Here is a 17,525-nt window from a genome sequence, read left to right as displayed (position 1 = left end):
ATCTACATTCATCTCCATCCCCTTACCCAGTCCCATCCAATGCTCATCTCAACCCACAGACTGAGCCCCCAAGCACCTCAGCAGTCTCCACAGCCTTGCAGGCATCTAGGGCTCTGATCTTTAGGTCTTGCCAGTGGGTCTCAAGCTCAGGACACTCTCTGCACAAAATTTCATGCAGCATCTGTTCTTCCAGTATTTCCATGTTCAGGCCCAGATCCAGCACATTCAGCCCCTTCAGCAGTTCACAACCTAGCACTTGGAATCACATGGGAGATGCTTAACCTCTTCCCCTTGGCAGAAAAAGGGGGTAGAGTAGTCAGGGAGTATGGCTCCCTGTTACAGACCTGAGCCTGCTCTGGGCCAGGTTAAGTGAAGCCCTCTTAGGGCTGGTGCTGAGGGCGTAGTGTGTCCACACAACTGTGCAGGCAATTTGCCCTCTGGGCCTCACCTTTTTCCAAGGCACAGAGGGAGAGGGTGGTACTGAGATACAGACAGAAGCCAGGCTGCACCTGGGGTGGACTCAGCTGTTCCCGCTGCAGCAGCCATTGAAGTTCTTGGCACCCTAGACCCAGCTCCACATTGGTCAGTAGCACAGGCAGGCCTGTGAGAGGGAGGCAAAAGCACCCTACCCACAATGCCAGCACCCACGATCCCCATTCCCCATACATGAGGTCTGGCTCTGTCCAGTTTCCCTGTGGCTGATAGGGTTCCCTCAAGATATTTCAAGTGCCTGGGATGAAGGATGGGAACTGAGGTTAGACTGAGGTGTGGGAGGTTTGTGGAGTCACAGAATGGGGGGAGTCAAAAGGGGGCTAGGGCAGGTGGGGGCCAGTTCTCACCATGAGCAGCTGCCTCCTGGAGCTGAGAACCCAGCTCTGGGTCGGCACCTGAAAGGACACTAAGGTAGGGAAGAGATGGAAGCTGAGTCGCAGAGGCTGGCTTTGACCCCTGGCTCTCTGTCTTCTCCTCCTCTTTCTCTTCTTTTTCCTCTGGCTCTTTCTCCTGCTCATTTTTTCTTTCCTCTGCCTTCTGCTCTTTTGTCTGGTCCTTAGCCTCATTACTCTCTTCACTATCATCAGCTTTCTTTTTCATGTCCGTTTTACTCTCTCTGTTTTGATTTCTCAGGAGTCCTTTCCCTGGGGCAGAAAGATTCAGAGGAGCTCTTAGGGGAGAAATCAGACTCCTTAGGGGAGGAATTCACTCAATGGCTCCATTTCATGAGGAAAGGTCTACAGGAAGACATCTTAGGAAAGTTGTGTTAAGCTCTCTCTGACTCACTTTTCTCATCTGCAAAATGGGGTTGATATTAGTGATGACCTCATCGAGTTACTGTGAAGATTAAATGAAATGGCACACAGAAAACACTTAGATGTGCACATAGTAAGCACTCAATAAATGTTGGTTATCACAATTATTGTTCTAAAATTCCAGGGAAGGATCCTGGTCATCCTCCATCTTCACATAGCTGTCTCTTCTGTATTTTCTATGCCTTTTCTTTTGACTCTTATAAGGACATTTGTGGGATTTAGATTTCACCCAGATGAGGATCAGGATGATCTCATTCAAAGTCTTTAACTTAATTACATCTGAAAAGACCCCTTTCCAAATAAGATCACATTTTTCTCACAAACTCAATTCCCAACCTCTTCTTCTGGGAGATAAACACTCTATTCCTTCTCCTAGAAAATGTTCCTTCCAATACTCCACCCAGATGGGTCCCTGATCCAAACAGAGCCAACAGAAAAATTCCCCAGGATTTCTGAACATTGGATAAATTTGGGTAGTGCTGAGCAGACCAGGGAAGTGGAAGATCATGGACCAATCAATCATGTAGATTGAGAATCACTGTAATAAAGAGAAAAAATTATAAATGTGACCAAATTTATCATATAGTATAGTCTGGTGAAATCTGGGACATCCTAATCACAAAAATTCAGTGTCTTCATTATGAAGGAAAAGACCACATGAGGCTGAGTGTTGGGCAGTTCAGATACTCCAGCAGCATTGCATATATTATGCCTGCTTACCTCTACCCTCAGCGGGGGCTGGTGCAAAGCATCTATTCTCTTCCTCAGGCAGCGGGTCCAACCACATGAGGGCCTGGTTGCTGGGGTCAAGCAGCAGAGGCCAACGGCAAGAACGGTAGTGGGTAGGGCTTCGCAGAAGCAAGCCTGCCAGGCGGGCTGACTTTGCCTCCGGCTTCAGGTTTTGGTCCCACTGGTGCTGTTCAGATTCAGAGCTTAGCAAGGACAGAATACTGAAGGGAGAGCGTGTAGCCAGCAGGGGGTTCTTTGGTGGCATGCTGACAGATTTTTGCTTCTGCTTTAGTGCCTGTGCCACATCATCTGGGCCCAGGGGCTCCTGAAAGCCCCCACACAGAGCCAACCACTTATCCAGTAGCTCCTGGCGCCGCAATGGTGGGAAGGGACCCAGGTAGATGATGGCAGCTGAACATAGGAGGGCATCTCCAAACACGGTCATGCAGTGTCCCTTCAACTTCTGAAGTGGAAGGGAAGACCAGAGACTGTGTAGACCAGTGAGGAGGGTGCAGGCGGAGGTATGGCAGAGGGAGAGCAAGGTGGGGTGTGGAGGAAAGCATGGCAAGGAGTGCAGAGAGGGAGAGAGGGAGGCGGTGAGCCACAGGGAGGAGCAGGGGAGCGGCATAAAAAGAACTTTGGGGGAGACATCTGGGAGGGGGAAGGTTACCTGGAGCTGTGTAGTCCAGGTATGTATGGGCGTGTGCAGCGCAGCCTTCATGGGCCATTTGTGATGCTGGCCATACTGTGCTTGACTGAGGGTCTTTGCCACACAGTTGTGGGAATCTTGGGCATCCTCCACCATCTTAGCCAGGGTCAAATTATGCTCCAGGGTCTCTTGGGCCTGAAACTGGTAGTAGCCCAGTCGGGCCTGCTCCCGAGTGAGTGTTGCCTCCACTTGCTGCAGCAGCAGGCCCGTGGGAAGTCCCCGGCAACGTGCCAGCCCATAGTGCAGAACAGCCCAGAGCCAGGCTGCCAGGCTGGCTGCAGGTAGGCTCACTGCCCGCAAGGCTGCATCGCTCATACCTGGAGCCTTCAGAGTTAGGTGCAACTTTATCAGCTCTGAGTCTGTCATCTTCTCCTTGGGGAAGAACACCAGCTCCTGGAAGGATGTGTGTTAAGGGGATGGGGAAGACGTGGATGCTCTGCACCCAACACTTTAGCCTTGCCAAGTCGTCCTTTTATCCCTCCCCTACCCTCCTTCATTGTGTTCCACCTTTTCTACCTGATAAAAATCCTCAGTGCATAAAAGCTGCTTGGCACTGGCCCAGCCTGTTTCACGGTGGAACAAGTCACACAGTGCATTGGTCACCTGGACCACAGATTCTGGCGGTGCTCGATAGCTCCGTATCTCCTCAAAGTCAGCCACCTGCAGCTGGCTCAGAGGCTCCAGAAATGCCTTGCTCATCTAAATGAGGAGAGATGCCCTCTGAAGTGAGTTCTTGCGATGTTCTGTTCTTCCTTCAAGATGTTTTTAGGAGGGATCATCTCCTCTTGAAGTCCCCATGAGAGGCTACTCCCCAAGCCATCCTATTACCTTTGCACCCTCCTCCCCCCACAGGAGACTCCAGGATGAGTCACCCCATCCTCTCCTCTTGGCATCCTTAGAGGAGATGGGCTCTTCCAGGAGAGAAGCAATGCAGGGCAGATGGCAGGAAGAGCCCACCTGCTCCAGGAAAGCCACTTGCTGAGCCTGCAGGGCATCCCGCTGCTTGGCCAGGTTCTTAATGAGCTTCTCTTGATGCCGACACTCTTCCAGCTGCTGCTTGTATAGGAGCTTGCTTTGCTCTAGCTGCTGCTGGAACATGCTGAGGCTCTGTGAACAGAGATCCAGGCCCTGCAGCTCCAGATCCTGGGCCATGCAGGAACACCCCAGGGGAAGGCCCTACGATCCTAAGACTCCAGCATACTCCTCACTTGAAAGACTGACCATGTCCAAGTAGGTCACAGATAGAGTCTGAGCTGTGGGTCTGTCACTTATTAGTCCATGAGTTACACATCTAGTAATGCAGCCCCAAGTGTGTAGTCTCTTTTTCTGTAGCTGCTTCACCCGAAGCCAATGTGTGTGACAGTTATATTCCACTACTCTACATTTTAGTTGACCCATTAGCAGCAGTTGTCACAGAAGACAGTTCCCTCCCTCTTGAGGCATCCTCCTCTCTTGGCTTTCATGATACTGTGTTCTCCTTGGGCTTTCTCTAACTTCTCTGGCTGCTCTTTCTCATTCTCTTCCTCTGTTGGCCCTTAATATTTCTCATCAGTTTTTTCAGGGCCTCCCTTCTCTTCTCATTCTACACTTCTAAATGCCCTCCCCAATCTCATGGCTTTGATTCCTGTTTATGTTCCAACTGCCGAATCTCTCTCTGTAGCTAGGTTCCCTCCCAACCCCATACCGTGTATTCATCTGCTTAGTGGAAATCTTCTCCTGAGTGTCTCACAGGCCCCTCAGACTCCACGTGTCCCCAAATGAATGTATTGATTATGCCTCCTCAGCTCTCCTGCAATCTGATTCCTCTCCTGCGTATTCTTTTTCTCAGAAAATGGTGGCAAAATACACTCAAGTTTCCCAAGGAATAAACTGAGTTGTTACCCTTGGCTCCATCTCCTGCACTCCCCCAAATCTAGCCCATCTTTGAGGCCTTTCAAATCTACTTCCTAAATGCCTCTCGTGTCCACTCCTCTTCCCAACATCCATCACTCATGCTCAGGCTCTCTCACTTCTGACCTTCTGCGCTGGTCTCCTAACTGGTCTCTCAGTTTACACTCTTACTCCCCTCCTTTTATTCCCCCACTGTGGCCTGGCTGGTTTGCTAAAAACTGAATCTCATCACTGTGTCATAACACTTGTCATTTCTACATTTGATTGACAATACCTCCATGCCCAGGTCCCTACTCATTATTCCAATCTCATCTCTTTTATCTCTCCCAGCACGCTACTTACCAGCCATTATTGACTTACAGTTCCTCCAATGTGGCACATACTCTTTTGCCTCTAGGCCTTTCACATGCTGTTACATCAACCTGGGACATTCTGTCACCCAGCCCGTTTCAAACACTGATCAAATCTGACCCAACTTTCAGGCAACAACTTTCATGTACTTGATTCATGTGTTTACATAGTTAGGGAGTGTTTTTGAGCTCCTACCATGTTATATACATGCTCTGTGCTGCATAGCAGGGCACTCTGCTTTCTCTAGAAAGTTTTTCTTGATATTTTGGAGTGCTCTGAACTTACTCTGTTATAACACAGTTTTGTAATTGCCTGGATGAGTCTATATCTTCTGCTAAACTATAAGCACCATGAAGGCAAGGACCGTGCCCTATTTCCTCTTATTAGAAAGCAATCTAATATTTTTTCTTAGGCAAGGTCTCACTATGTCACCCAAGCTGGAGTGCAGTGGTGCAATCATTGCAGCTTCAACCTCCTGGGCTCAGGTAACCCTCCCACCTCAGACTCCTGAGGAGCTGGAACTACAGACAGGTGCTACCATGCCTGAATAATTTTTTATATTTTTTGTAGATATGGGGTTTTGCCATGTTGCCCAGGCTGGTCTTAAGCTCCTGGGCTCAAATGATCCACTGACCTTGGCCTCCCAAAGTGTTGAAATTACAGGTGTGAGCCACTGTGCCTAACCTAACCTAATATTAATAGTAACTAACATTTATTGTGCTCTTACTATGTGCCAGCACATTTAAATACTTTACATGTAAGATCTTGTTTAATCCTCATCACAACCTTATAAAGTTAGGGAAGTCACCCCAACCATTCTGGATCTTTATTTTCTCATCTGTAAAATGAGAAAATAGCTACCTCAGAAAGTTGTGGCAAGGATACTATTATTTCTTTCTCTCTCTCTCTCTCTCTCTCTCTCCTCTCTCTCTCTCCATCCATCCATCTAGATGTAAATGTAGGCATATACTGACATAGACACAAATATTAAGAAATGCCTGAACAAAAAATAAATTTTTGTTGAGTGCAATAATGAATAAATCAACCTGTTGAATATAAGAGAGAAAAGAGATGGAGGGGCCCAGAATGAGTCCTAGGATTTGGCTCAGTGGATGGTAATGCCATTTCCTAGGGTGGGAAACACTGGAAGAAGTACACACTACTATGGCTATTGAATGAATGACCAAGGGATCTGACTCTGAATGACCCTGAGACAATGAACATCTCTTATCCAGATCTTTGGCTTACTGTGTTCTGCTCTGATATAACTGACTCACAGATCAAGGAATACTAGCAGCCCTAAACCAGATCAACAATCCTGGTATTAATCATCTTGGGAAAAGGTAGGGCAAAAAATTGGGAAAGGGGATTTCTGTTGCCCTCTGACTTTCTTTTCTTTCTTTTGCAACTTAACTGAGTCTTGAGGACTGATTTAAGCTGTTCATCCTAGGTGGTGAATAGTAGGAGGGCACCGGCACCTTTAAAACTCCAGGGGACACCACTTACGTGGACACAATGAAAACCACAGTAGTAGACACAACATTTGCCATATCTCTGCAGTTATGCGGCACTGGGTGATAGTCCTAAAGGCACTCATCAGAAGAGCAACTTAACTGAGTCTTGAGGACTGATTTAAGCTGTTCATCCTAGGTGGTGAATAGTAGGAGGGCACTGGCACCTTTAAAACTCCAGGGGACACCACTTACATGGGACACAATGAAAACCACAGTAGTAGACACAACATATGCCATGGCTCTGCAGTTGTGCAGCACTGGGTGATAGTCCTAAAGGCATTCATCTTATTGCTTTCTAATAAGAGGAAATAGGGCACTGTCCTTGCCTTCATGGTGCTTGTAGTTTAGCAGAAGATATAGACTCTTCCAGGCAATGACAAAACTGTGTTATAACAGAGTAAGTTCAGAGCACTCCAAAATATCAAGGAAAACTTTCTAGAGAAAGGAGATTAAGGCCTGAAACCCTAGTAGAAAGATGATCTTAGTGGGAGGTGAGCACCAGTTCACTGCTCTGAAGTTATACCCGAACATTTATCAAAATCTTGTGTAGTAGAAATAAAGGTGCTATTTCAGAATTCCTCTTATCAAAAACAAAACTGCTCTTTAATTTGGGAAAACACCCTTAACTAGGAGTTAAGAAGTTTAGAAGGTGTGATAAGCCCTATCATCACCAATTTTAGCCACATATAAGAAGTTTGTTTATTCAAAGAATAAGATTGTTCTGTATAGGACAGCAAAAGGTTTTGATGTTTCAACTGGAAGGGAGCACTAAAGGAAAAGTGGGATGGCTCAAAAACATTGCAGAGCAGGTGGTAGGGAGATGAGAGAGGAAAGGAAAAGTTTCGCCACTGGAAAATGCCTGGAAGAAGAGGGTGACTAAGAAAATTCAGGACACTTCTGTCTAGTATACCATTATAAATCTACTTCTGGTTCTATGCTATAATATAAATTTCTCCTTGCTGCCAGCACCCATCCACATGTCCTCACTGTCTACAATGGTTTTGTTTGTTTGGTGCTTTTGTGGAAGAAAAGGTACAGGGACAAAGTGTTATGGAAAAAGAGGATAACTATAAGAGGTGAGTGAGTGGTGACTGAGACGTAATCCCTACACCAACCCCCATGGGAATTTACAGAGATCTTGGTAGCATACTGAACTTCACATGGTCAAGGCACTAGGGGCAACCAGAAGCAGATGCTTGGGTTTCACATATTATGAAGAATCAATCTGGTCTTAGCTGTGTCATGGGAAACTTTCTAGCCTGAGCTGTAAAGGAGGAGGCAGCAGAGATTAGAGAGATTTCCTAGGGAAAGGGGAACCTTAGGGGGACAAGCACTAAGGTTCATGCTGGTTGCTTCCTTTCAAGTCCCCTGTTGGGCTCCTGCTTTGACACCACCATAGAAGCCTTAAAATCTTCTCCTTACCTTGAAGGAGGCTTTCAGCTGCTGTTCCAAGTCGAAGATCAGGTCGGCATGGGTACTGTGCTCCATAATCAGCATTCTCAGATTCCCCAGGGCATTCTGGACCCTGGAGACAAAATGTGCTGGTGAGGAAACCCAAAGGAGCAGGCGGTACATTGCAGGGTACAGGGCCACTCACCGCTGGGCCTTGTTCTTAATCTTCAGGATCATCTGTTGCTGCAGCATCAGGAAAGTGTCCAGGAAGTCTAAGAAGGTCTTGGGGGTGACAAGTGGCAATGCAGGGCACAGGTGCTCATGGTAGAGGGTGGCCGAAAGGTGAATAAGAGCCATGGCTTTGGCCACACTGGGAATTGAGGGCTGGAGGTCTGGGTACTTCCAGGAGCCTGCAATGGGCATGGCTTTAGCTTCACTTTGTGAGCTTGTAGGAAAATGGGAAAGGAAATGGATCCTCTCCTAGCTCAGGAAGAAGGGTAGAAAATGTGAAGGGGGCTCTGTAGGCAAGAGAGAGAGAGAGAGAGAGAGAGAGAGAGAGAGAGAGAGAGAGAGAGAGAGAGCGAGAGCGAGCCTGACCTAGGTAATAATCCTCATTAGAGCCTGGTAGAGATGTGTGGTAAGGACAAGTAAAAAGGGCTCACCGTCATCAAGGGGTAGACTCTGAGCACCCTCCAGGTGATGCTGGGCCACCTGGACCAGGGCGGCTTGGTCCCAGGGTTCATAGCGGTCAATGCTGGCAGTGGCCAGCTGAAGGAGCCTCAGGAAAAGGGTGGTGGGCAGCTGCTGGTGGGCTTGTTTATCGCCAATCAGGAAGAAGAGGTGAAGGTGGCTGCACACTTGCTGGTAGAACCTGTGGGCCAGGGGTCAGTTAATGTCCTCCCCTTTACCTTTGCTTGCCCCTCCAGGCCCCAGTCCCAACCTGACCACTTAGCCCCAATCTTCTCAGCCCTTGTGGCAGCCCACAGAATTCCTTTTGGCCTTTTGGCCAAGACAGAAGAGGAGCAGAGCAGAGTCAGCTATGGGCCTCACCTCTGCAACACCATTTCCTTCTCGATGTTATGTTTGACACCAAGGTTCTCCCTGGGGAGGTGGTCTTCAATGTGGTCCAAATCTGCTTCTGTGTACTGGTCAGGGAAACTGCCTGAGGTTGCCAGGGCCAGGAGGCGATGAAGTGTAGTGAGATCCACACCACTGGGTACCAACAGGGCCACTGTCTGGCTTAACATGCCAGCATGCCAGCTGGCATCTCGTAGACATTGGAGAATGGCTTCCTCTGACCCAGATGGTAGATGGAAGAAATGGGCCTGACAAATGCTAGAAGCCAGAGTGATGGCAGTATGGCACCCAGTACCCAGAGCCCGTGAGAGCATCAGGCCATGCTGCCGGGGCCTGGCCAGCACTCGGACAAGGCGGGCCACATGCTGGGCCATGGAATGACACCGGGCAAGGTGGGGGCTCAGCTTCAGTTGAGCAGCTGAGGTGGCCAGCTGCTCCTCTAGCTTCTCCCACTGTCGTTCCAGGTACAAGTTGGGGTTCTCAGAGTTAGACCCAAGTATCAGCTCCTGACTGAAGACCAGGTCTGAGGGTTTTTCCTGGGGATGTAGTAGTAGCACTGGTAACAACAGGGGTGAGACCAGGTCCATCTTGGGTGCCTTCTGCCACCAAGTTTTGAATGATCTCTTTACCTGGACCTTATAGTTGGATGCCCTTGTGCCTTTCTCTTGCCTTATCTTGTGACTTATGCTTTCCATCATCCCCCTGCTTACTGGCCCTGTGGATGATGATAGACTTGGATCACTGAAGTTTGAGCCTCTGGGGACCTGAAGGCCATAAGTGTCCTCTTCCTCCTCTGTTTCACTGTTGCTGTTGCTGAAGTCCTCCCACTGAGCCAACTCCCCTTCAGATTCCACTTCAGGCACTTTCTCCTTCTCCTCCTCATCCTCTTCACCCTCCTCATGGCCCTTGCCCAGATTCTGGGGCCCTGGCCTGCAGCAGAAGACACTCTGAGCTACTCCTAGAAGCAGCTGGGCACAGTAGGAGCGTTCCCTAGGGCTGTCCAGCCGGTCACAAAATGTTCTCTGAGCCTCATGCAACCAAAGACGTACCATGTTGCGTGTGGCCATCATAGCAGTCAGACGAGTACCACGTAGGCCTGTCACCCGGCGCAAGTGCTCCTGGAGGTTGGGATAGTCCACAAAGCCTCGGGAGCCTGTTCTGTTGGGCAGCAGCTGCAGGCTGCTCAGTAGGTGGCTCACAGAGTGTAGGGAGAAGTGGTAGTGTGGGTGGAGGGGCGATGGCATGAAGCAATTGCACACAGCCTCCCAGGCTTCTACTGAGGCCCTAACCAGGGCTTGTGCCAGAGCAGTCTCCCGCTCCACAGAAGGGAAACGCTCAAGCCAAGCCTGAATGATAGGAACATGCCTGCTCAGCAGGGTGGCCTGGGTCATGCTCTCCAGGGCCAGGACTGTGAAGAGTCTAAAGAGGCGTGGACACAGTGGGCGCTCACAGTAGCCTGGCACTGTGACAGTGGCAAGGTAGTTGATTGTAGGCTGCAGCGTTTGCAGTTCCAAGGTGCTGTGGGCATAGACAGTGCCATCCATGGCCTGGCGCAGAGTCTCCAACACAGGCTGGCAGCTCTTCTCTGGGTCTATGGGACATGATGAATAATAATGAGGACATGTAAAAGTCCACATGAGAGTATCAACGTGTTCCTTCTATTCCTGCCATACACAGTTCTAAAGGAATTTTGTGAATCTGACATGTTAGGACTTGGTCACATTTGAGTAAGTTATTCTCCCTCCCCTACATTCTCCCTAAAATTGAGGAATTTCTTCTCTCTTCTTCCTAGATCCTACCTCTGTGACTTATTAGTCATTAATGACTAGCAAGATTTGGAAGCTGAGAAGGATAGAAACCAGATCTGATCACAATTAGGGGAAAGCACAATAATTTCAGTCGAAGATATAGAGTTAAATCACTTGTACACTTAAAAAAAAATCAACTTTAGGCCGGGGTGTGGTCGCTTACCCCCTGTAAGTTTAACATTTTTGGAGGCTGAGGTCGAAAGATTTCTTGAGGCCAGGAGTTCAAGACCAGCCTGGGTAACATGGCAAGACCTTATCACTACAAAAAATGAAAAATAAAATAGCTGGGCCTGGTGGTGTGTGCTGTAGTCCTGTCTATTTGGGAGGCTAAGCCTGGAGAATCACTTGAGCACAACAGCTTGAGTGAGCCCTGATCCACCATCTAGCCTGAGTGACAGAGTGAGACCCTGTCTCTTAAAAAAAATAATAAATTAAAATAAAATTAAAAAATAAACTTTATTAAGACATGATTTACATAAAACAAAATGTATGCATTTTAAATGTATAGTTCAGTGAGTTTTGACTAATGTATACACCTGTGTCATCACTACCCCAATGATATTTAGAACATTTTCATCACCCTAGAAAGTTCCCTCATGCTCCTGTAAGGCCAATCAATCTCCCTGCCACCACCACCACAGGCATTGTTATTTGATCTGATTTCTATCACTATAGGTTAGCTTTGCCTGTTCTAAAACCTCATTAAATATAATTATACAGTATGTACTGGATCATATCTATCTTTTTTTACTCAGCAGGTTTTTGAGATTCATCCATGTTTTTGCATGTTTCCATAGTTTGTTCCATTTTATTCCTGAGTAGTATTTTTCTGAGAGCCCCCAGTTAAATTGGCATTCTAGTGCCAGAGCAGCTAACAAACCTGCCCTATCAGGGAAATGAAGGGGAGCGGAGTGTGGGGCTTTACAGTTTGACTTTCACAGGATTCTTCTTTTATCTGGAGGACAGCCTAATGCCTAGTTGTCTAACCTATGACCAGAGAGCCCCTCACACAGGAAACTTGACCTGGTTCTTTAGATAGAAGGACAAATTCAATACACCACAACAATAGGAAACAAGTTCAAAGATTTTTCACTTAATCTCGTGCAAGGAGGGCATAATGAGCCAGGAGGTCAGTCCTCCATCCTCATGTCACATGAGGTAGAATGAAGAGTCAGACTGAGAGAGAAAGAGAAAGAAACAGAAAGAGAGGGAATGACGGAAGAAAGGAGGAATGGAGGGCGGGACTGGCAGTGTATATAAGGGAATAAGGTGTGGGTCATTTTAAGTTTTCAGGCAAATGCCTGAATGGCCTGTTTTTAAAGGAAAGCAGGTGGGAGAGATGCCTCTAAATTCTTACCTCTTGCCACCACCTGGAGCCATTTGGGTGTAGATGTGGATTTAGCATTGCTCAGACTAATGCTTCTGTGAACGTTCATGTATGGTAAGTTTGAGGATATGTGGTTCTCATTTTACTTGCGTGAATACCTAAGACTAGAATTGCTGGCTCATATGTTAAGTCATATTCAATTTAGTAAGGAACTGGCATATATTTTTTATAGTGGATAAACCATTTTACATTCTCACCATCAAAGTGAAGGAGTTTCAGTTGTTCTACATCTTTGAAAACACTTTTTACTGTCAGTCTTAATTATCATATGGTGGTTTAAATTTGCACTTCACTGATGCCTGGTAATATCAAGCATCTTTTTGTATACTATTGCCCACTCACTCATACATCTTTTCTGAAGTGTTGTCTGTTTAAGTTTTTGTCCATTTAAAACATTGGGATGATGTTTGTTTTCTTAGTGAGTTGTAAGAGCTTTTTATGTATTTTGGGTCCAAGTCCTTAGTCAGATGCATGTATCATGCGTGTTTTCTCTGTCTATGGCTGATTTTTTCATTTTTGTAACAGTGTCTTTTGAAAGGCATAGGTTTTCAATTTTAATAAAATTTAGTTTTTGTGCCCTAAGAAATCATTGCCTAACCAAGGTCGCACAGATTTTTCTCCAATTTTTTTCTGAAAATTTTATAGTTTTAGCTTTTACATTTAGTTCTGTGATCCACTTATATTTTTATCTATATTTTGAGGTTAGAATACAGAGTTTGTTTTTTTCATGCACATATCCAGATGTTCCAGCACCATTCCTTGAAAAGACTAATCTTTCCCCCATTCATCTTGGCACCTTTACTAAAAATCGACCTGCCATATATGACTATATATCAGATTTTCTGTTCTATTAGTCTTATATGTATATCCTTATGCCAATATCACACTCTCTTGATTACAACAGCTGTATAGTAAATCTTAACATCACTAGTGTAGGTGTCCCAACTTTGTTCTTTTTCAATGTTGCTTGACTCTTCTAGCTTTTCTGCATTACCATATAAGTTTCAGAATAAGTCTGTCAACTTACCAAAAAAAAAAATCTGTGAAGATTTAGTGTGGCATTGCATTGAATCTATAAATCCCTTGGGGGAGGAGAATGAGGACCTTAATGATACTGACTTTTCTGATCCATGAACATCATATATTTCTCCATTTATTTACATTACCTCTGTCTCAGCAATACTTAGTCTTTTTTAGTGTACAGATCTTGAATGTTTTTCACTAAATTTATTCATGTGTTTTATGCTTTTAAATAACTTTTAAGTAATACTTTAAAATTTCCATTTCCAATGGTTTGTTACTAGGATATAGAAATACAAATGATTTCAATGGATTGATTCTGTATCCTGTGACCCTGATACATTAACTTATTTATTGTAGTAGTTTTATAGGGTTTAAAAAATATTCCTTTGGGGTCTCTATGCAGACAATCATATTATATGTCAATACAGATAGCTTTAACTTGTCTTTTAATTTTAAAAGTTTTTATTTTTCTTATTGCACAGATGTGGTCTCCAGTACAATATTTAATAAAATCAGTGAGCGTGTTCTTGCCTTTTAACTGATCTTAGGGGGACAACATTCAATATTTAACCAATAAATATGTAGTTAGCTGTAAGTGTAATAGATGCTCTGATCAAATTGAGAAAGTTATCTTCTATTCCTATCATGGAATAGTGTTGGAAATTTATCAAGTGATTTTTATCTACCAAAATTACTCCTTTTCTCCTTTATTCTGTTAATGTGAGCTACACTGATTGATTTTTGAATGTTTAGTCAGCTTTGCATTACCATGATAGACTCCATTTGGTCATAAGATGTTATTCTTAAAGGGAGAACTCAAGATGGCGCTGTGAGAACAACCCAGGATTGAAGCTCTCAGTGCATGCATGGAGAGGGTGAGTCAGGGCCGCATTTCCAGACGGATCTTTGTTGCCCACAGAATGGGGAAATTCCCAGGTATAAAAGAGACGCAGGACGCCAGGCAGAGGTTTTGGCCGGTGTAGCCGGCAGCCGGTGCGGCAGCTCCGCACAAAGCGCACTGGTCCAGGTGCCCTGTTGAACCGGCAACCTGAGACTGGAGAGGGCTGAACTTGAGACTGAACGGGACTTGGACAGTGAGCCAGCCCAGGAGATTCCAGGGACACAGCGTTTGGGGTAGCACAGTGCGACAAACAAAACGGCGATTCCAAATGCTCCCGGTGGAGGGGTTCCCTGAGAGCGCAGCTCCGTGGGGGAGGGGCATCCGGCATTACCAAGGCAACACACCCCTACTGAGGTAAACGCCCATTGCTGACCCAGCCTGCTGTTACCGAGGCAACCCGCTACAACAGAGAGACTCCACCGCAGGGAGTAGCCCATGGCAGCAGGGCAGAGACCACAGCTCCCTGACCCCTCTATATCCAAAAGACTGACATTTGGCAGGCATCATTCTGGGACAAAGAGAGCAGAAAAAGAAACTGGTAGCATCCCTCACTGTTCCGCAGCTGCTATAGGTGGACCCCAGACAAGCAGGGCCTGGAGTGGACCTCAGCAGTCGTACAGCAAAGGGGCTAGACTGGTAGAAGGAAAACCAAGTAACAGAAATACTTTATCATCAACAATCTGGGTGTCCATTAAGAGACCCAATTGAAAAGTCAGCAACTACACAGACGACAGGCGGATAAATCCACAAAGATGGGAAGAAACCAGCGCAAATAGGAGGAAAACACCCGAAACCAGAACATCTCGCCTCCTAGAAAGGACCAAAACTCCTCACCAGCAAGGGAACAAAGCTGGACGGAGAATGACTGTGATGAAATGACGGAATTAGACTTCAGAAGGTGGATAATGAGAAACTTTTGTGAGCTAAAAGAACATGTTTTAAATCAATGCAAAGAAACTAAGAACCTTGAAAAAAAGATATAAAAAAAGATACGAGAAAATGATAAGAAGAATGGATAACTTAGAAAGAAATATGAATGAATTAAAGGAGCTGAAAAACACAATACGAGAACTTCACGAAGCATGCACAAGTTTCAATAGCCGAATTGACCAAGCAGAAGAAAGAATATCTGAAGTCGAAGATCAACTCAATGAAATAAAATGAGAAACCAAGATCAGAGAAAAAAGAGCAAAAAGGAATGAACAAAGCCTCCAAAAAATGTGAGACTATGTGAAGAGACCTAACCTATGATTGATAGGTGTACCAGAATGTGAGGAAGAGAATGAATCCAAGCTGGAAAATACTCTTCAGGACATCATCCAGGAAAATTTCCCCCACCTAGCAAGACAGGCCAACACTCAAATGCAGGAAATACAGAGAACACCACAAAGATATTCCACAAGAAGAGCAACCCCAAGGCACATAATCGTCAGATTCAACAAGGTTGAAATAAAGGAGAAAATACTAAGGGCAGCCAGAGAGAAACGTCGGGTCACCCACAAAGGGAAGCCCATCAGACTCAGCAGATCTCTCGGCAGAAACACTACAAGCCAGAAGAGAGTGGGGGCCAATATTCAACATTCTTAAAGAAAAGAACTTTCAACCCAGAATTTCATATCCAGCCAAACTGAGCTTCATAAGTGAAGGAAGAATAAAATCCTTTGCGAACAAGCAAGTACTCAGAGATTTTGTCACCACCAGGCCTGCTTTACAAGAGCTCCTGAAAGAGGCACTACAAATGGAAAGGAACAACCAGTACCAGCCATTCCAAAATCACACTGAATGCTAAAGAGCATCAACACAATGAAGAATCTACAACAACTAATGGGCAAAACATCCAGCTAGCATCAAAATGGCAGTATCAAATTAACACATAACAATATTAACCCTAATGTAAATGGACTAAATGCACCAATCAAAAGACACAGACTGGCAAATTGGATAAAAATCCAAAACCCATCAGTGTGCTGTATCCAGGAAACCCATCTCACATGCAAGGATACACAAAGGCTCAAAATGAAGGGATAGAGGAAGATTTACCAAGCAAATGGAGAGCAAAAAAAAGCAGGAGTTGCAATTCTCATCTCTGATAAAATAGACTTTAAAGCAACAAAGATCAAAAGAGACAAAGAAGGACATTACATAATGGTAAAAAGATCGATACCACAAGAAGAGCTAACGATCCTAAACATATATGGACCACCCATAACATAACAGGAGCACCCAGATATATAAGGCAAGTTCTTAATGACCTACAAAAAGACTTAGACATGCACACAATAATAGTGGGAGACTTTAACACTCCACTGTCAATATTAGACAGATCAACCAGACAGAAAATCAACAAGGATATCCAGGGCTTGAACTCAGACCTGGAGCAAGCAAACCTGATAGATATTTACAGAACTCTCCACCCCAAATCCACAGAATATACATTCTTCTCAGCACCACATCACACCTACTCTAAAATTGACCACATAATTGGAAGTAAAGCACTGCTCAGCAAATGCAAAACAACTGAAATCATAACAAACAGCCTCTCAAACCATAGTGCAATGAAGTTAGAACTCAGAATTCAGAAACCAACCCAGAACCGCACAGCTTCATGGAAACTGAACAACTGGCTCTTGAATGTTGACTGGATAAACAACGAAATGAAGGCAGAAATAAAGAAGTTCTTCGAAACCAATGAGAACGAAGACAAAACATGCCAGAATCTCTGGGACACATTCAAAGCAGTCTCTAGAGGAAAGTATATAGCAATAAGTGCCCATATGAGGAGAATGGAGAGATCCAAATTTGACACCCTATCATCAAAATTGAAAGAGCTAGAGGAGCAAGATCAAAAAACTCAAAACCCAGCAGAAGACAAGAAATAACTAAGATCAGAGCTGAACTGAAGGAGATTGAGACACAAAAAACCCTTCAAACAATCAATAAATCCAAGAGCTGGTTTTTTTGAAAAGATCAACAAAATAGACAGACCACTAGCCAGATTGATTAAAAATAAAAGAGAGAACAACCAAATAGATGCAATAAAAAATGATAAAGGGGAAATCACCACAGAGTCCACAGAAATTCAAACCATCATCAGAGAATATTACAAACAACTCTATGCACATAAACTAGTAAACCTGGAAGAAATGGATAAATTCCTGGACTCCTGTGTCCTCCCAAGCCTAAACCAGGAGGAAGCTGAAACTATGAATAGACCAATAACAAGGTCAGAAGTCGAGGCAGCAATTAAGAGCCTACCACACAAAAAAAAGCCCAGGTCCAGACGGGTTCACAGTCGAATTCTACCAGACACAGAAAGAGGAGCTGGTACCATTCCTTCTGAAACTATTCCAAATAATCCAAAAAGAGGGAATCCTTCCAAAATCATTTTATAAGACCAATATCATCCTGATACCAAAACCTGGCAGAGACCCAACAAG

The 17,525-nt window shown here is 45.2% G+C and overlaps 1 protein-coding gene across 21 annotated transcripts in view; it reads right to left on the bottom strand.

Moving 5' to 3' along the window:
• DNHD1 (dynein heavy chain domain 1) overlaps positions 1-17,525 on the bottom strand; it is an 86,287-nt gene that overhangs the window by 4,864 nt on the left and 63,898 nt on the right. For 17 of the 21 annotated variants that reach the window (XR_013523273.1, XR_013523274.1, XM_078340365.1 and 14 more), the window contains 11 exons: positions 8,943-10,560; positions 8,555-8,763; positions 8,098-8,302; positions 7,923-8,025; positions 3,703-3,852; positions 3,262-3,444; positions 2,707-3,138; positions 2,028-2,499; positions 840-1,136; positions 449-625; positions 77-255 (listed from right to left, as the gene is read on the bottom strand). Coding sequence is in view for 17 of the 21 variants with exons in the window: in XM_078340365.1 (XP_078196491.1) it covers positions 77-255; positions 449-625; positions 840-1,136; positions 2,028-2,499; positions 2,707-3,138; positions 3,262-3,444; positions 3,703-3,852; positions 7,923-8,025; positions 8,098-8,302; positions 8,555-8,763; positions 8,943-10,560 (4,025 nt within the window). In the remaining 4 variants the exon portion in view is untranslated. Of the gene's footprint in view, positions 1-76; positions 256-448; positions 626-839; positions 1,137-2,027; positions 2,500-2,706; positions 3,139-3,261; positions 3,445-3,702; positions 3,853-7,922; positions 8,026-8,097; positions 8,303-8,554; positions 8,764-8,942; positions 10,561-17,525 lie in introns of those variants that run through there. The other 4 variants (XM_078340367.1, XM_078340374.1, XR_013523275.1 and 1 more) reach the window with 4 other exon arrangements.

This window comes from Callithrix jacchus, chromosome 10 (genome assembly GCF_049354715.1).
Source record: "Callithrix jacchus isolate 240 chromosome 10, calJac240_pri, whole genome shotgun sequence".
Classification (NCBI taxonomy): domain Eukaryota; kingdom Metazoa; phylum Chordata; class Mammalia; order Primates; family Cebidae; genus Callithrix; species Callithrix jacchus.
The sequence above is the reverse complement of the archived record's forward strand: the minus strand, read 5'-3'. Positions and strand labels throughout refer to the sequence as shown.